The 20,561-nt window shown below is 37.2% G+C and overlaps 1 protein-coding gene and 1 pseudogene across 5 annotated transcripts in view; both read right to left on the bottom strand.

Annotated features, from left to right (window-relative positions):
* The window catches only part of LOC131151142 (gamma-glutamyl hydrolase 2-like), a 57,654-nt gene that overhangs the window by 12,751 nt on the left and 24,342 nt on the right, over nucleotides 1-20,561 (bottom strand). For 2 of the 5 annotated variants that reach the window (XM_058102388.1, XM_058102404.1), the window contains exons 5-8: nucleotides 20,222-20,282; nucleotides 19,326-19,415; nucleotides 19,162-19,224; nucleotides 1,404-1,492 (exon numbers count right to left, since the gene is read on the bottom strand). In XM_058102388.1, the coding sequence (XP_057958371.1) occupies nucleotides 1,404-1,492; nucleotides 19,162-19,224; nucleotides 19,326-19,415; nucleotides 20,222-20,282 (303 nt within the window). Of the gene's footprint in view, nucleotides 1-1,403; nucleotides 1,493-4,742; nucleotides 4,979-19,161; nucleotides 19,225-19,325; nucleotides 19,416-20,221; nucleotides 20,283-20,561 lie in introns of those variants that run through there. The other 3 variants (XM_058102397.1, XM_058102417.1, XM_058102410.1) reach the window with 2 other exon arrangements.
* Nucleotides 6,615-10,545, bottom strand: LOC131151125 (uncharacterized; annotated as a pseudogene).

Raw genomic sequence — 20,561 nt, 5'->3', positions numbered from 1 at the left:
TATGATAAGGAGTAGGAAAAAGCCAAATGAATAGAGGAAAAATGCACTTTAATATCTATATTGTTATATAAAAGAAGATATTCAAAATTATAGTAACTACATAGAATTTTATTTATAAGTCATATAATGAAACTATGAGAAGAGTAGAATAAAGGCTAATAATATAAAAGAGGGTGATCAACCATGGAGGTTATATATTTATTAAAAAGAATTAGGGAAAAAAATAAAGATTTGCATATGAAGCATATGGCAGGGTACATATTGGGGGTTTAGAAAAGAAGGGAGTAAATAGCGCATATATAGATGCCAATAAGGATATGTTCGATGAGGTGATGACTAGGATTAGAATCATACAAGAGAGTCTAGGGAGTTTCCAATCAGAATAAATGCACATCCTACTTTTAAGTCCTTATCTTTTTGCATTAGACATGGATGAACTTACTATACATCTAAAAAATGAGGTTCCATGGTCTATGTGCAACAGTGCAAGTGACATTATCCTGAGACTAGAGGTGGAGTACAGTCTTAACTGGGATTAGAAGTTTTTGAATCTACAGGTCTCAAGATAAGTAGAAGCAAAAAATAAAATGCAATTTTAGTCATTCTAGGAGGAATAATGAAGAAAATATGAAACTGAATCACAAAATTCCTAAAACTAGTACATGTCCATGCTCTATCTATGATGCAAGTAGATGAAGAAGTTGAAGATGTGATATATGGAGTTAAAACATATTAGATGAAGTACACAAGTGATTTGAGCATGTTGTGATTGTAGAACACATTCAAACTTAAAAATAAAATTGATAGGATAATTCTAAGACTAGCTATACCATAAGGATCAGAACTTCTGCAGAAATGAGAATGTTAAAAACCCTAAATATAATTCTAGAACCCTATTTAATCAATCTCAGCCATCATCGAACTAGTTTTCAGCATTCCTAGCCCCACTATGATAAATTGTTGGATCTTGACTGGAGCTCATCCTATCAAACTTTATTGGACTGTAATTCCTCTTATTTTCATATTTTTTTATTCCTGGTTTTTTGCTTGTTTCTATCATCCCCCCTCCCCAAAAAAAAAACATAAATAACACCAAAACTTTGCTTCAGCCCCTTATACTCCTTCGACATATTTTTACTAGAAAGTTGATAAGAAGGGAATTTTGCATTAAATTAAACAAGAGCGCTGCAACTCTTTCCTCCTCATTGTGCAATAAGAATGGAGCATATCCTGATCATGATATTTATAAAGGTTTGCAATAACTATTAACTACACAAGCATGTGAACCACAGTGCATGTGTCAACAGTCAATACTCGGTAATCTAAAAACACTATTTCTCAATGTCTTGAACAAATCTGCATCAAAAACTAATTAAGAAAATTTCAAATTAGCCAAACTTTACCTGATAAAAAAGTTTGCAACTTGTTGAGTCACTTGAACTGCATCTTCTGAGTGTGGAATCATTGATAAACCCCATTCGAAAGCATTTTTCTGCAGCATATTTAGTTGGTTTTTCAAATCTGGAACAGCAACAGTGGTATACCACAAATCTGGTAATTCAACAACAAGAATTAAGTCCCACTAGGTGGGGTAGGCTACATGAATCCTTCTCCGCCAATTCACCCGATCCAAAGCATTTTCCTCTATTAGATTAAGGGCTATTAAATCCTTCCTTATTACTTCATTCCAAGTTATTTTAGGCCTACCCCCTACCCTTTTTGATGTTAAAAACCATAACTAACTCACGCCTTCTCACAAGTGCTCTACTAGGCCTATGTTTCAAATGCCCAAACCATTTAAGTGGCCCCTCCCTTATCTTGTTTTCAACCAGTGCTATGCCAAAATTATTGCGTGTATGTTTGTTTCTTACTTTATCTTTTAATGTTAACCACTCATCCACCTTAACATACACATCTCAACAACTTTCATTTTTTGTACATGTTGTTTCTTAGTTGCTCAACATTCTAAACCATTAAGCATAGCTGGTCTTACAGGCGTCTATAAAACTTTTCTTTTAATTTTAAGGGTATTTTATGATCACACAGCACACCTAACACACTCCTCCTTGTTACCCAACCTGTCTTAATTCTATGTACTACATCTTCTTCAATTTCCCCTTCATCTTGCATAATAGATCCAAGATATCTAAATCTATCAGTGCTATTAATCTCTTGATTACCTAGTTTAATCTTCTCTCTATTGTTAACCCCGACCTTACTAAAATTATATTTCAAACATTGTGTCTTATTCCTACTTATCCTAAACCCTTTAGACTCTAGTGTGACTCTCCAAAGTTCCAGTTTAGACTCCACTCCGCTCCTACTATCATCAATTAAAATAATATCATCTGCGAACAACATACACCAAGGGATATCATTTTGGATATTCCTAATAATTTCATCAATTACTAAAGTAAAAAGATTAAGAACTCAAAGTAGAACCTTGATGTATACCTATTGTGATTGGAAACTGTCTAGAATCTCCTCCTACAGTCCTAACGCTAGTCACTACTCTATCACACATATCCTTAATAACCTCAATATATCTACTGCAAAATCCCTTCTTTTCTAATACCCACAAAAGTACTTCCCTAGGTACGCTATCATAAGCTTTCTCTAGATCAATAAAAAAATAAAAAAAAGTGCTAGTCCTTCTTCTTTTCCCTAAAATTTTCCATTAAACTTCTTAAAAGATAAAAAACTTCTATCGTTGTCAATAATAAGTAGACCTAAAACCATAAAAGGAACATACGAGTGAGCCTAAATCAAGAGAATAAGTTTGCATATAAATTGCAATCCATCAGACCTCAGAAACGACACTAAAAAAGAACTGAAATTTTTTAAACATCTAATTTAAATACTAATGGTCAATAACGTAAACATGAATCTCATGTTAGGAATGACAGTATTGTAAACAGCAGTACTGATTTTAAGGGAAAACTAATATGGAACTGAGTTGCCCGCACAGGAAGAAGAAGAGGTGCATGAAGTCTTTGACATAGAAGTCAATGCAATTTTATCCAGGGACAAAATATGTTGGGCTTCAAAAAGGACAAATATTCAATACGCTCATCATAATTCGCAACTGCCATAAGACAAATTAGGACACACAAACAAATTTTCAACTATAATGAACTGGCATCAAGAATCAAAATTGGTTCCTTCTCTTTCCATATTAGTGACACAGAACATGTTGCCATGCAAAGGACAGTTTGGAATTATTTGATATATTCTTTTGCATTGGAATAGTTAAAATCCACAGGTACCTTAGCTTAAATCAAATATTCCGGAATAGTTACAGCAGCAATTTGTTGTCAATGCACCAAGTTAATTTTCACATACTGTAGCATGGTTCTGTTCAAATCATTGTAGCAGTGAATTAGTAATGGCTTTTTAAACTTTTTGTATTTTCTTAATAATTAAGTTTCAATTTGACAGCTGAGATTAAGTTTTAAGGGCTAAATTTAGTTATTATTAGGGTAAATATTACATTGGTCCTACATATATAATTGTAATAACTCAATTGGAAAGGAAGATAATTTTGGAACCAATGAATTTTATTTTAATGCTAGAGCAATTTTCATTTATTTATTTTGATAAGCCAAAAAAGTGTGGTTAAGTTTATTGTTTTTAGGCTTGCCCATCAATTTTGATATTCGAAGATATGAGGATTTGAAATTAAGTAGAGTTGAGAAGAAACTGACCAACCAAAAGAGGCACTACATGTCTAACAACCAAAGGAGGATACTTTCATCAAGAGCACCTTGTCAAACTTTCCTGTCCCCTTTACGCCATAGAATGACAAGAGATTGGAAGGCATGCAAAAGAGTTCCAATAGTGGTCCACATGCATACTCACCAAAGCATCTTTGTTGAAGGCAAGATTGAAAATTGCAGGAAATTGAGGACTGGGTGGAGATGAGCCTCACATTTATTTTACTAATTTTTACTCACGGACCAGCTTACATTGTCAGTATGTGCACGTGTAGTTGATGGGAAATAGAGATTAGGAAGGATTTTGTTTACTTTTAGTTTATTTACTAGTGAAATTATCATCAATTTGTTGTACGCCAAATGTAAAAAAGCATTTTTCAGCATAGCACTGGAACACTGCTGAAACTGTGGGACAGGAAATCTGGGCTTGCAAGGGTGTTTCTACGAAGCCCTGTCCATGATCCCACTCACTATCTTCTGGATTGTGCGGAGAGAGAGAGAGATGCTAGAGCTTTTGAAGGAACAACTATTTCTCCCACAATCATCAAGGATAGATGGCTTACTACCCTTTCAAGCTGGTTTTGGGAGGCAACACATGCTGGGCATGTTTAATTTGTTATATTTTGGATACACTCACAGTGTGGATCTATCTTTTTTGTTTCTCTCCCTATTCATTGTTTGTACATGGTGACACTCCCTTGGTGCCCTATTTATGATATCTCTTTTTACTGATTTTTTTCCCCTTAAAAAAAAAGCAAAATAAATGAGCTTTCGTCTGTTAAACATTTAAGAAAAGCTTTTGCAAATTCAAATTTGACCCACACAATATCAATTTGAGTGGGTACAAATTTAATTATTTGTCAAACTTATATGTAATATATGAAATAATATTTTAAAATATTTTATCATTTTTTTGGGGCAATTTCCCCCAATCTTCAAGATGATATTGTTCACCTAAGCCATCTTGTAAGAATCTGGATGCGGCCTCACCTTTAAATTCAATTCATTCACAGCATCTTTAAAAACTACTTTTGAAAAACTGCCATGATTAATAACTGCAGTGCAAAGCTGCTTCTGACAAATCATATAAGTTTGAAATATACAGGTTCTCCCCCAATGTAAATTCCTTTAACCTCATGAGAAGATAGTACAAGTTGAAGTATTAGTGTCTTTTTCAGCCACAGTCCATCTTCATCCAAGTACCTTGGGAGTTGAGGCTTCCATCTTTGCTACAATCAACTGACTTTCTTCATCCGCTTCTTTTTCTGCAAAGATCATAACTTGATTAGGATAATATTGAGCATGATGTCAAAACCGTGGCACATGAAACACTTAACAGCTGGCTTAGAAGTTGACCCAGCATGGTCTACCTTCCTTGGAAGCCTGAACATCTTCCCCAAACTGCTAAACACTGCCAGTAGTCTTCTCAATCCGAAGGGTCAATACAACACAGGATGATTACAATATATATCTTCCTCTATCCGAGTGCCAAATTTGAAGTGCATCTATATTTGTAAAAAGACAACATGCAGCAAGTTTGGATGCAATAATTGGCTTCAAACTTTTCCCAGACCAATTATCACTTCCTCTTTCCATTCCATATCAAATAGCCAACTAACAAATTGACTAGCATAATTGGCCATAAAAAGTTTCTTGCTCCATTTCAACCCATGTTCTAATCTCTCCATACCCTCCAATCCCAAAGATCACTGTTGTTTAACACACCAAACCCAAGCAGTTGCCTTCAATTTCGATTCAGCTAGACACAACTTTCTCATTCATATCATACCACAGAAAATTCTTCTCCAAAGAATAATACCAATTCCGAAACTCATCAGGACGTCCCTAAAATCTGCAACATCCAATATAATTTCCTAATTTAAATGATCATTATGGTTTTCTTTCAATCAAATGCGTGGGGAACGCCACTTGTACAGTTGTACCACTTTCCTATTTGGTAGGAGATTCAAGCAGTTTCTTGCCCAAGTTTGCAACTTCAATTGTCAGCTTATGCTGTTATCCAAAGTATTAGTTATCCTTTCAAAAACATTCACGAAGTTTTATAGCATGTAGAATAACAATTTTAACCCTAATCAATTACTGTGTCTTTTTTTTCCCTTTAAAATAGTACTACTACATGCACACTCACATAAAAACCCTAAAATACACCCATTTTACAAACTATTCATAATACAACTCTAGCTAATTAAACAATCAAACACATTTGGGATTCAAACTCAGCAAGCCCTAGACCCCATTCTTCAAAGTCAACATCAGAAGAGGATCAAATTGCCATTTTCAAGATTCTCATCCTACAGCAAAAGGAGGATGGTTGGCAGGCCATTACCTCCAAGAAAGTCTGATGCAGGGTGATGCTCTTGCTTCAGCCAGAACCTCAATCTGGTGTTTCCTAGCCAAAAAATCCATACAATCTCACTCTTAACAATGAAAGGATCATGCTCCCATCATGATAAAACCTCACTACCAATCATTTTGGTAGACTGTAGGCTCAAAGGTTCTTATCTATGGACTAAATAGAGATGGAATTACAGTGTAATTTGCATCTTCTCGGACACTGTTAGCTGGAAATACATTTAATGCAATTGTTTGAGTCGGATGTGTTCAGATTTTTTTTTTTAAACAAATATATGTTAGTTTGCATTTCAATCTTATGTTTTGTTGCTAGAATTTTATGTAATTTGCAGTCTTCCTAGATGCTCCTAAGTCCTAACTCTTCTGCATCTCACCCACTGCTCCTCCTTCACAAAAGCATGTGGATATCCCATAGTAGTCAGAGGCGCGAGGCGAGCCGAGGCGCAAAGGGTCTTTGAAGCCAAGGCGAAGGCGCGCGCCTCACGAAGGTGAGGGGCACAATTATTAAAATGGTGTAAAATATCTATTTGGGGTAATTTATATATGAACATATGAATATCTAGTCATATTAGAATTTAAAATGTCAAAACATTCAATAAAAAAATTGGAAATTTAATAAAATTGCCAAGACAAAGCCCAAAAGCCTCAACAATTCAACATAGTTCAACATCAAAAGAAAAGAGTACAATAAAAGATTTCAAAATATAAAATCTAAAAATCCTCCTCAATCATCACTCATCACTCATCATCAACTAGGTCGGTGAAGATATCATCATCTTCCTCTTCATCATTAGAACTGTTTTCTCCAACATCTTTTTCCTCTTCCGTCTCCTCTGCACTATCCACTTGGATTTCATCCTCATCTACAAGTTCCAACATTGTGGTCTGACCCCTAGCAGTGGTTGCACTACTAGATGAAGCCCTTCCTCTTCCTTTAGACGATGATGGCATATTTGTACTTATTCTTGATCTAGTGTGATGCAGGGGGTTATTTAGTCCAGCGGCTCTAGCAACAGAATCCCAAGTCAAATTATCATCTTCAAACACAAGTTCATCATCCTCATCAGAATCACCATCCATCCTACCAATCAACCACTCATTACTATCATCAATGTCCTTCAGGAGGATGGGATCAATGGTGTCACGTTTGTCGTATCGACGCCTCAGAGTTCGATTATATTTCACAAATACCAAATCATTCAAGCGTTGCTGGGATAGCCTATTTCTCCTTTTGCTATGAAGCTGCAAAAAGTTTAAAGTAATATGGTTAATAATGATTCTAAAAAGCAGTAGATTGGTAGTTCTTGTTCTTTAATAATTAATCCATGATATACTAATGACTTACATGTTGGAATATGCTCCAATTTCTTTCGCAGCCGGTAGCACTACATGTGAGGCTAAGAATTTTCACAGCAAACTTTTGCAAGTTTGGAGTTGTTGATCCATATGCCATCCACCATTGCGCTGTTATAAAATAAATTTTAAATGAATACCTACTAGGTAAATAGCAAAAATAATTTTCAAAAATGAAGAGGTAGTACAAATGCCACTTTACCTGGTGCTTTTGTCTTCCTTTGTCTCACTGCCAAACTAATTCCAAAGACGCCACTAGCGGCATTGTATTTTTCCAACTCATTTGAAACTTTATCTTGCATTTCAATAGTTGGTAGTAACCTTCCAACACATTTGTACAAACCCGTCATAATTTATTCATCTTGCAAAATGTTGGGGTTTGAATAGAAAAATTCTGGATTCAAGTAGTGTGCAGCTGCATGCAACGGTTGATGGAGTTGGCATCCCCACCTCGTATCAATAATTTCAAATGCCTCCTTGAATTTATCCTCTCTCTCACCAAACGCCTTAGCTATGGCTTCCTTAGCCCTATCCATTGCTTCATAAATATATCCAATTGCAGGCTTCTTTTCCCCATCAACCAAACGGAGTACACGAACAAGTGGACCTGTTAACTTAAGAGCATAGACGTTGGTACTCCAAAAAGTAGGCATCAAAACAATAGTAGCTGCTCTTTTGCCAGCCGCCTCCTTTGCCCATTTAGTAGTATTCCAATCTTCAGAAGTAAACATCTTCCTCAAGTTATTCTTTTGAAGATGGATTGAACGAAGAGTGATGAAGGCAGTTGCAAATCTTGTAACTGCAGGTCTTAGCAACTCCTTTCCTCCAGTGAATTGTCTCATCAAGTTGACAACGCCAACACGATTATAGATATAGCCATTCAAAAAAATTGCCCTTTTCAAAGTTGCATGAATTGAAGGCATCTTCCCAATATCCTCCAAAATTAAATCAATGCAATGAGCAGCACACGGTGTCCAATATAAATGTGGCCTCTTTGCTTCCAACAATCTCCCTGTTGAAAAATCAAGGAATGAAGCCATTAAAATATTAAAATAAACAATATATACACTATAGAAAGTAGTTCTAAAAATAAGTTCTTACCTGCTGCAACATAGTTTGACGCATTGTCAGTTACCACTTGAATCACATTTGATTCTCCAATTTCTTCGACCATCTCATCAAGTAATCTATACATTCTATCTGCATTCTTGACAATATTAGAAGCATCAATAGACTTGATGAATACTGATCCCCTTGGAGAGTTCACTAAAAAGTTGATTATGTCCTTATTAGCAACTGAATCTCTCCAACCATCAGACATAATTGAGCAGCCATATTTTGTCCATTCCTCCTTATGGACCTTCAACAACTCTTTCATTCGACTGACTTCCTCCTTTAGGTAAGGAACTCTCACTTCATGATAGCTAAGTGGCTTTATTCCAGGACCATATTGTCCAATCGATTCAAGTGCCACTGCAAAGCTGCTCAAACGTACAGCATTAAATGGTATCCCAGCATCATACATCCACCTAGCAAAATCTCCCATTGCCTTTTTTCTAAGTTCTTTTTTGCACGCTTCATTTATTGATGTTTGCTTCATCTTCCCTTCTTTCCTAGCTTGAATCGCTTTCTTTGGATCGGGAGTAAAAAACAAGTCTATAGGCCCCTTCTGTTTTGGTTTCTTCAAGTTGGATTGGTATGATCTTTTACTTCCATCACTAGTAAACACTCTCTTGCCACGAATGTCAATTTCTTGAACTTCATCTTCTTCATCTTCACCGTAATGATCTATATCATCAAAGTCGGGCAATAACTCATTTTCCTCCTTTTCCATATCTTTCTTCAACATATACTCTTTAATCTCCTCACGTACATGAGTAGGGCACTTAGAGCATTCTTTCACATTTCGAAATCCTCCGACAATGTGTTGTTTTGCTCGAAATATTCCTCCCCTTGTGACTTTAGCACAAAAATTGCAAGTCAAATTATTTCTATTTTTTTGATCCTCCAAATGTGCATACTTCCATGCGGGATCTTTCTTTGACGAGGCCTCACATCCAGAACTAGAATCCATTTAAGATTTTAGACTTGGTATCCCGTATCCTAACTGAAAAAACAATGCATCATATATTTATAATTTAAGACTTACATAATGCATTTCCAAACAAATTAAAAAACAGTACCTAAATTTCAATAAAAAGAATAAATATTATGTATTAGTTATAATTTATAAACTTACATTAATTAAACTAAATATTATAAATTAAAAAACAGTAGCTAAATTTCTGTAAAAAAAATAAATATTATGTATTAGTTATAATTTGTAAGCTTACATTAATTAAACTTAATATTATAAATTAAAAAACAGTAGCTAAATTTCAGTAAAAAATATACATATTATGTATTAGTTATAAATTGTAAGCTTACATTAATTGAACTTAATATTATAAATTAAAAAACAGTAGCTAAATTTCTGTGAAAAAAATAAATATTATGTTATTAGTTATAATTTATAAGCTTACATTAATTAAACTAAATATTATAAATTAAAAAACAGTAAGCTTACATATAAAGAAGAAGAAGAAGAAGAAAAAAAGCAGGCAGCAGTCAGCAGTCAGCAGTCAGCAGCACGCAGCAAGCATGCAGCAGGAAGAAGAAGAAGAAGAAGAAGAAGAAGAAGAGAAGCAGCAGCAGAAGAAGAAGAAGAAGAAGAAGAGAAGAGAAGCAGCAGGCAGCGGGACGCAAGCAGCAGCAGCAGCAGAAGAAGAGGAAGAAGAAGAAGAAGAAGACTTACAAAGGTTCGAAGTGTTGAAGGCGACGTGACGAACTCACGTCGTGCTCGAAGGCAGTCAGACGAACTCACGACTGCTTCGAAGGCAGGCAGACGAACTCGCGAGGGCTCCGGCTGGTTCGAAACGAAGTTGCGCAGGTCGTGCTTCTTCAAAATGTCGAAGATGAACTCACGATCCTGGTCGAAGCTCGAAGACGAAGTCGCGAAGGCTTCCGGCTGGTTCAAAGGCTCGCAAACGAATCACGAAGGGCTTCGAAGGGTCGAAAGGGGCTAGGGCTCTGTTCGTTTGAGTCGAATAAGGGATATGAGTCTGGCTTGGGCTATTTGTCTCCTTTAAATGGCTTAAAAATACACAAGGCGCGCCTCACTGCGCCTCGCGCTTCACTGCGCCTCGTCTCGCCTGGGGTCGCCTCTTGCAGGTCGCCTCGCCCCACCTAGTATGAGGCGGCGGACTCATCGCCTCACTGCGCCTTGCGCCTAGGCGCGCCTCAGGCGCGCTTTTAACTACTATGGGATATCCCCATTTCTTTATAGGCTGATTCCAAGATAAAAACCAATGCAACCACTTTTGTCAATCGTAGGCCCACACTAAGCCAAGCATACACAACAGGAGGTAGCTCATCTCTCATTCCATACCCCTTCCTACCCCTCTAAGATTTGAACCTGAAACCTCCAAAATGGAAATCCCAAGCCTTAATTGAGGCGTCTCCTAGAAGATAATGTCGCCGCATTAGGAAGCTAAGAGCTTTCCACTCCCCAAATCCGATCAACTAAACACCACTAAGGCAAAGCTATAACCAAACAAAGTATATACAAGCAAACAAGCATTTACCATCATAGGACTAATTGACTAAACTTTAGAAGCCTCAAGTTAGAGCTCTCAGGCTCATTCGCAGGAAATGCCATCCCAAAATTTATGATGAGGGTGTGAGTGAGATACATGTACAAATTCAGGATAATGTTTAGAGAATCCTTTATGAGTCATGACTCAGGCATAGTCGATCTTTTCTGTCATATTATTATATAAGGAATCATATAAAATACAAAAACAATATTTCAAGAAACTAAGAATAAACTCTCCATCTCCCACTATCAGTTTTCCATTCTGTGTTCTCATTCTTTGTTTGCCTCTCTTCTCATGGTAATTGGAAATCAATATTTCAGAAAATTTTAGTGCTGTTTGGTATCACTTCTACTTCCTGCCTTTTTATTTCATTTTGTACAGTGAAGAAACATGAGGCAACAATGTGTTTGCTTGTATTACAAAATTTTCAGTTTCTGTCGCTCATTTTGTGCTATTGTGGCAACTAAAAAAACAAATTTGTTTAGGGGTTGTTTAGTTTCACTTCCGTTTTCAGTTTTTCGCTGCAATGCAATGAAGAAATCAGTGATATCAAAACATTCATTGCAATACAATGAAGAAACAGTTGATGTTGAGTCATGTTAGAGAGAGAAACTCTCCCTTCTCTCTAGAAGGCACATGACACTGGGTAGAGTTCTTGGGGCTGATTTCCTCGCTCAGCTTGTGATTTTCATACAATCCGCTGGGATTGGTGTTGGATCTAAAGGTCTTTGATATAATTGAAGGCTATAGACTGATTTTCAGCTTATCGTTGTTATCTGGAGTCATGGGAGTTGATTATCCGTGGGTGTTTGGTGTTGGTTCACTCCTGGATTTTCCGATTTCCCAATTTCTGCTGTGGTTGTAGCTGGATCTGATAAGTTTGAGATAAACGAAGAATGTTAAGACTGATTGTAAGTTGATTATCTACTCCTCTTATGTGACTCGTAAGCCGGTGGTTCAAGTTTTCATTTTCCCGCTCATGCGGGTAGTTTGAATTCTTGAATTTTCATCATAAAAATGGGGCACCAGAAAGCTTCGAGGGTTGCTGGGCGGTCCAATCGAGAGTCAGAAATGAACGAGGAGAGAGAGTATGTGCTGAAGTTCATTGAAATCAAAGGAGGTTCACTGAATGATTGGGTGAACATGAAAAACTCTGAAATCATGGCAGAGTTTAAAAAATTAGCTAGAATGGCAAGTCAAAGATGCTGTAAAGATAGGGAAGGTCTGAAGACATCTTCGGACTTACTAGAGGACCTTCGTGTGCAGAGTGGCATGCAAGGTATTCAGGGGTCTGGGAACGTGATGAAGGCAGTAGATGATAAGCAAGAGGAGGTGGGTGTTAATAAAGGCCTTGCTTTGGCCACCTTGAGGGAAGGGGACAAATGCAGCAACCAAGTAGGGGTGATGCTAAAGAATCCCCCTCAGCCCCCGAATGGCAGGTCGGATGTGGGTGAGGAGCTACATGATGACAGATTGCAACTCATGGATGAGGAACACAAAGGAAGTATGGAAGAAGAGTTCCATGGGAGTATTGAGGGAAGAAGAAGCTCATGTGGTGAGGAGATGCCTTCAGATTCTGATAGACACTCTAATAATTCAAGGGGTATTGTCGCTACAGTTCGGGAAGAAGCTAAGGGACGAATGGAGGAGAAGGAGGACCCTGTAGAGAGTTTACCTGCTCAGAATGAAAATGGTCAAGAGAGAACTATCTTAAGAAATAACAAAAGAGTGGCTTGGTCTTAGCTCTTTGATAAGAACAGAGACCCTTCTAACTGTGGACCATTGCCTGCATTCAAAGCTAATGGTGATAAAGCAAGAATTTCAGCTTCTGAAATATATAGTTCAGAGGGGATCTTTAACAAGCACTTGGTGGGCTACTTTACAGGGAAATTCCCTGGTAAGGTGGCATTCAACAATATACTCAAATCGTGGAGAGTCCCAGTGCAGTCAATAAAGCATGAAAAGGGATGGCTGGTGTTCAAGTTTTAGAAGGAGGAAGACTTACTCAATATATGGTAGAACATTAATACTTAAGAGAATGCCCAAGTACTTTCAGTTCGGGCTTGAGCAAAGGACCGTTGTTCCTGTTTGGATCCAGATGAAGGATCTCCCATTCGAATTATGGCATCCTATGGCAATTGGGAGAATATGCTCCGAAATTGGGAGACCATTGTGCATGGACAAATTAAACACCAACAAGACTCCAATATCGTAAGCTAGAGTAATGGTGGAGGTCGCTATAGCAAAAGAAATAAAATACAGTGTGAATGTATTGCTACCAGATGATGTTGAAATAGTGCAAGAGGTGGTCTATGAAGGATTGCCGAGATTTTGTAAAAAATGTAAGGCAATCGGTCACTCAGAGGCTTTTTGCATGCCAAGGGGTGAAGTTAAAAGGCCTGGTGGAGTTCAGTATCGTCCTAAAGCCCCTGTACAATCATCATTACCATTGAAGGATGTGGGTGATAACAGAATGACAGAGGCATATAAGGCTACTGAGAACAGAGACAATATGCAGATACAGGGTGAAGGAGCTACATCAGACAATGCAGAGATTAAAGCAGGGACTGATTCTGTCTTCTTTGAGTACACAGACCCTTCAGAAGATTTTGCAGAGGAAGGTGACAGGTCTCCTTCTTCCCAGTTACAGGGGGAACATATCTGCAGCTGGGAGGAGACTCAGGGTAACTTGGAAAAATCAGATGATGGCACTACTGACTGTGATGCACTCGCCCGTCCATTGAATGCTGGTCCTGGTAGTAATGGTGTCTTTAGTAAAGCTATGGAGACAACTGAAAATGATCAGATACCTGAAATGAATGACAACCAAGCTGGTTTGTTGGTTGAAGCTGAGAGATTGGGAGAGGGGCAGGGCAAAGAAGGGGTTAGGGAAAAGGATGCTGGGGATGCAGTGGCCAATAACAGAAATCCCCAAGAGGGAACTTTGAAACTGAAAGATAAAGGAAAGGAGAAGTTGCAGGAGTTCATTCCATTAAAGAAGAAGAAGAAAGGGAAGGCACCACATTTCAATCCTCTTGTGTTTGGAAATGGGTTAAACCCCCCTTCTAAATTAAAATGAAGGTTGCCAGCTGGAATATTAGGGGCTTTAACAAGCCCCTAAAGCAAAATGGGGTGGTTAGCCTCATTAAAAAGGAAAATTTAGATGTTTTGGGAATATTGGAAACAAAGCTGTCACTTAATAAGCTGGAGGAACTAATGAAGAAGAAATTTACTAACTGGAATCAAATTAACAACTTCAGGGACCACGCTGCTGGAAGAATTGTTGTGTTTTGGAATCCTCAGAAGGTCAGACTGGAGATGATATACAGTAACCCACAAGTCATTCACTGCTCTTTCAGTTGTCTTATATCTTCAAAATGCTTTTATATAAGCTTTGTATATGGATTGCACACAATAGTTGCGAGAAGACCTCTCTGGCACTCTATATGTGAGTTTACTAAAACTAACCCAGGCCCCTGGATTTTGCTTGGTGACTTTAACAATGTACTTACCCCGAATGAGAAGAGAAACGGGAATGTTGTCACTCTATATGACACAAATGACATAAAGGAATGTTTTATTGAATGTGGGCTTACTAATCTGAATTCTGCTGGTAGCATTCTCACTTGGTCAAATGGTAGGACATGGAGTAAACTGGACAGGGCTATGGCAAATAAGGAATGGTGTATGGCTGGTATAGGTGCTCAAGCTTTTTTTCAACTTCCAAGTATTTATTCAGATCATGCATCCTGTATAATCACTCTGATGGAAGATGGTGACCTGGGAAGAAGACCATTCAAATACTTCAATATGTGGGGTCAACACTGTAACTTTCAGGAAGTTTTGGGGTTCAGATTGTTCAGGCTTGCAATGAAATTAAGAGCTCTCAAAGGCCCTCTGAAAGAACTTAACCTTCTACACTTCTCTCATATCTTGAGTAGGTCTGATAAAGCAGCTAGTGACCTCTTGTCTGCGCAGCAACGACTCCATGAGGATCCCGAGAATGATGGTTTGCAGAAGGGAAGTGGGGAATTTGAGGGAGATTGCTGGGAGGCTTGAAGCAAATAGAAGCTTTCTTACTCCGCAAATTAAAACCAGGTATCTGAATAACAGCAATAGGAGCTCCAAGTTCTTCTATGCTTTATTGAAAAAAAACATAGCCAGGAATCATATTTCAAAATTGAAAAGGGATGATGGTGAGTTTACGGTTTCCTTATCTCAGGTGGCTGCTGAATTTCTTTCTTTCTGACTGTTGGGTTCTGAATTAGAGTGTGCTCAAGTTGATCCTGTTGTGATTGGCCGTGGCCCTATCTTGAGCAATGACCAAGCTTTGCATATAATTAGAGATATATCTAATGAGGAAGTAAAACAAGCCTTGTTTGATATTGGAGATGATAAATCTCCAGGACCTGATGGATATACCTCCAACTTCTTCAAGGTAGCCTGGGGAATCGTTGGTAGGGATTTCTCTGAAGCAATCAAGGAGTTTTTTGAGAAGGGGAAGCTGCTCAAGCAATTGAATCATACGGCTATTGTGGTTGTTCCCATGCAAATACAGTACATGACTTTAGACCTATATCATGCTGTAATGTGGTTTACAATGTCATCTCTAAGATCATTGCAAACAGAATTTGCCCTGAACTGCATAAGATTGTGAACCCTGCTCAATCAGCTTTTGTGAGACAAAGGTGTACGGTGGAAAATATATACTTGGTTCAGGAGCTTGTAAGAAGGTATGCTAGAAAGAGAATATCACCAAGATCCATGTTGAAGATTGATTTGAAGAAAGCCTATGATTCCATCTCATGGAAATTTGTGAAAGAGATGCTGACTAATCTGAATTTCCCTGTCAAAATGGTGGATTGGATTATGGAGTGTGTGACTACAACCACTTACTATCTCTGAATGGCAGTCTGATGGGTTTTTTTCAAGGGAAATAGGGTCTGAGACAAGGAGATCCATTGTCCCTTCTTCTGTTTGTTATATGTTTAGACTATTTATCGAGGCTGCTGAAGTCACTGGAGGAGGAACCAGATTTCAACTTCCATCCCAGATGTAAGGAGTTAAAAATTACCCACTTGGCATTTGCAGACGACCTAGTTCTTTTCTCCAGGGGTGACTACAATTCAGTTAAAATGCTGATGGATGCTTTAGAATATTTCTCCAAGTGTTCAGGTCTGAGATCAAATCCCTCGAAGTCTAACCTATTGTCTGCAGGGCTGAGTGATTATGAAGCTGAAAGCATTAGAAATATAACTAGGTACCAGCAAGGGTCATTCCCATTCAGATACTTGGGCATTCCTCTAGCTTCCACAAGGCTGAATGCATCCCACTATGTACCACTGATTGCTACAATTGAAAAATCCATTGGATCGTGGCCAGGGAAAGCATTGTCCTATGCAGGTAGAATGGAGCTGATTAATACTGTTATTCAGGGGATAGAATGCTTTTGGCTGTTCATATTACCCATTCCAGTGGCTGTGATGAAGTACATAATCAAACTCTGCAGAGTTTTCTTATGGGGAGGCAGAGTTAAACCCTTGGTGGCATGGAAGGATGTATGTCTTCCTAAAAATGAGGGTGGTTTGGGAGGTTTCAATTTGAAAATCTGGAATCGGGCTTTGCTGACAAGGACATTGTGGAACATGCATAAAAAGAAAGATTCATTGTCGTCAAAATGGATACATCAGATTTACCTCAAACATGGCAGTAACTGGGAGGCCACAGCAAAACATGATGACTCTCCCTTGTTCAAAAAGACTCTGGAGATAAAAAAATCTGTTGGTACAACAATGCAGTGGCAGGGATAATGCAGTGCAGCAGCTGGAACTATGGGTCTCTCGGGATGAGATGAGGTGTTCGAAAGCCTATGACTGCTGGAGGAACAAAGGTGCTAAATTGCCTTAGTATCCACTGATATGGAGGAGTGGGTGTACACCAAAATACTCTTTCATATTATGGCTAAAAGCTAAAAATAAATTGTTGACTAATGACAAACTATCAGATGAGGAAAAGAAGATGCCCTGTGCTCTATGTATGGCAGAAAGTGAGTCTGTAAATCACTTATTTTTCAAATGCAAAGTGGTTATGGAGGTGTGGAACTACCTTAGAGATTGGCTTGGATGGACTAGGAGAATGACAACTCTAAATGCAGCCTTAAAATGGATGAAAAAAGAAGCTAAAGGGTCGGGTTCAGCACCTGTGGCCAGGCAAGCTTGTGTGGTTACAACTGTGTACTGGATATGGCACTTCAGAAATAAGAAGAAATTTGGGGGTATATAGACACCGGCTGAAGCCATCATCAAATGCATTCAGATGCACGTGTATAGAGCTCTGTATGAAAAATTCCCATCTCTTTTGCAGCATGGAACTGGAGGTCCAGGTTAGACTACATTGTAAATGTACTTTCTGTTGTTCTTACATTTACTTTTGATGCTCTGATAGTGGATGAAATGAGCCCGTCTGGTAGGAAGGCCTTAAAGGCTTGCCTTTTTTATTGTATTGCAATGCAACTGTGATGGGGGTTTTGTATGCTCCTCAAGCCTGGGTACGCCCAGAGTATGTTGTATATACACACTCGATCAATATATTTACCTTTACTGACCAAAAAAAAAAAGAAACAGTTGATGTTGTTAATATGTTCGTCTCTGTTGCTAATTTTCATTTCTATTGCCAGTTTTCAATTGTGGATTAAATCATTATGCACACAATTTTTTAATAGAAAACTTGAAATAAAATTTTAATGTGGACTTAAAATAAATTTAAAATAAAAATATACCTAAATTTTCTGAATTTTTTTTAAAAATATTTTCAACATTATTCAAATTTCATATACACCAGGATTGTTCTTGGAGTGCTAAAAGTGAAATTAAAAATATAATAATTAAGTAAAATAAATTTTGATATAAAAAGGAAGATATATTAAGAGAGGAAGAGAATTATGCAAAATCCTCAAACAAAAATAATAAAATAAAATAATATTAAAAAAAAAAAACTAAGATTAACCAAGAAAACCCCTCTTTAAGCCCTTCTCATCATAATTCACTAAACAATTCAAATTTGTTAATTCCCTCTAACCCTTCTTCACCATAGATTTACCACCACCATCAAGCCAAACTTTATTTCCTCCACAATCAAACAATCCAAGGCACAATTTATTATTTATCCAACAAAATATGACCTTGAAGGCCCTTCTCAGCAATCTATTTAACTGGGGTGGCAATATTTCCTCACTGCCCATTTCCTCTTTAACCTTACCAGCCTCTTTAGAAGTAAAAATTCCCTCAATCCTTCTGTTGGAGGCAGCGGCACATAAGTTAAATACCCAAGACAATCAAAATAAGAGTTAGAAATATAGCCATATTGATCCCAAATCTCGTCCAATAGTAAACCACTACAGCACTACATTTAAAATAACTAATGGCTTCACTATCATCACCCTAGACATCCCCCTACTTCTTTTTATCTGGAAGATGCTAGCCCTCTCACCAATTGGCTCCTCCACTATTACTTAAAAACACCTGTTGAATTTCTCTTAAGAAATTTTTTTTTTTTTTTTTTTGTTCTCTCACCAAAAGATTTAATTTTCTTCAAAATGTTTCCCCATATTGAAACTCATTTGCACTTCCTTTGGGCTCCTAAAATTATCTACGTTTGGAAAATTCCTATCCTCCTTTCTTTGTAAGGATGAAGGATCTCTTCTATAAATTAATGAATTTTTTTCTTCTATCAAAGAAAAAGGAAAAAAAAAAACTGATCCAGAGGATGCCCCAATCCATGCCTTTGACCTCCCATAAAAAGCTTCCAGCTGATTCCCAACAAGATTTGTTTTTACAAGACAGACCATGCAACCGGATCCAGAAACAGGACAGGAAACCAGCTTGTATATGGCATAGAATTAGGTATGCGCACAAAGACGAGTGCTCCATGAGCCCCAATTTAAATGATTAGAAAAAAGTCAATGACAATGACCTAAACTCTCATATTAGCAAGCGGCAAGACAACAATTTCTTACAGCCAATGAAGAAAACACTGTCACATTAGCAAGTCATAAATACAAACTGATGTCAAGCACATAATGGGAATACCTCAGGATGCCACTGGACGGCAGTCACAGGATATTGGTGTGCTTGCACTGTTGAGACATAAACCTGATACAGATGGATGTTCAAATAATCTAGCAGACGGAAAAATCAATATGGACTTAATCTAGTCACATTTCATGCAAAAAAATGTTATGTTCATTCAATACCTTGTTATCTTTATCTGTGCTGGTTGTCAAGATCTTAAAGAAACTACAAAGATCCAGGTTCTCTTGAAGCCTTTCTGGCGATATGCCGAACTGTTGCATTGATAAATCAGATAGATTTCAGATAACCAGCTCATCTTTAAAAACTAAAAATATTTGCAGCATTTAAGATAGCATTCCAAAAGTAATAACCAATAATGTAACATCCAAATAAGGCTACATAATTTGACCTTTATCTTGAACATGGATGCACATACACCACAATAGTATCATCTTAAGGGCAACTTATCCTTCAAATGTATTTTAAATCATGCTTGAGTATAAACTGTTGGATTTGAAGTTTGGTTTTACATTGCAGTATATGAAGGGTATATGCATGAACTTTTAAAAGTTCTATTATCTTACCATGCATAATACTTCATCATAAATTTACATTCACAAAATATCAATGTAAAAATAAATCCAAAGAAATGGTAGTATAGCACTTAATTTAAAAATGTTACTCATTCTTGATTTCTTGGTTACTCTTGCAGCAGTATAATAAATAAGACATTCAATAGTATCTAACAGAGACAACAAAGAAAGATAAATAGTTAAACTGTTGATTATTTATTTTTCGGTAGAAAAAGAGTTGGAACTGTAGATTATTTCAAAACCAAAGAAAAGTAAACATATTTCAACACCAAGAGAGGGTACTCAAACACAGCATTTGTCCAAACTATAAATTTTACATACCATAATACCAAAGAAGCTACCACATTCTGCCAAACTATCAAAAGATTACAAGAAGTTCCAAAACAACTACAAATTTTGAATGAAAACATTAACATTGTGCGTACAAAAGTTAAATATTTTCCATACAATGATATCAAAGAAGCCAACAGTAGTTTAGAACTCACACGATGGTTTTGCATGACAAGACAATCAGTACTCAACTTTTTAAGCAAATCAGGAGGAAATCTGCAGGCAAATATAAATATGTTAACTTGCAAATTAATATCCAGAGTAATTAATGGCAAATCGTGCCAGAAAAAATCATAAAAAATAATCCAAGATAAATGTCTATTTACTTCAGTAAAAGATTATGTTATGGCATAGTATTTCTCTACTCTATTTCGTCCTATTCAGTGAGCATGAATCAACCCATAAACACACACACAAGAAAGAAAGAAAAAAGAACCACACATACTCTCTCGCTCTCCGTCTCTTTCTGTTTCTCTGTCTCTGAGTAGCTGACAC

Source organism: Malania oleifera, chromosome 1 (assembly GCF_029873635.1).
Source record: "Malania oleifera isolate guangnan ecotype guangnan chromosome 1, ASM2987363v1, whole genome shotgun sequence".
Taxonomy (NCBI): Eukaryota; Viridiplantae; Streptophyta; class Magnoliopsida; order Santalales; family Ximeniaceae; genus Malania; species Malania oleifera.
This window is presented reverse-complemented; position numbering and strand designations above follow the sequence as displayed.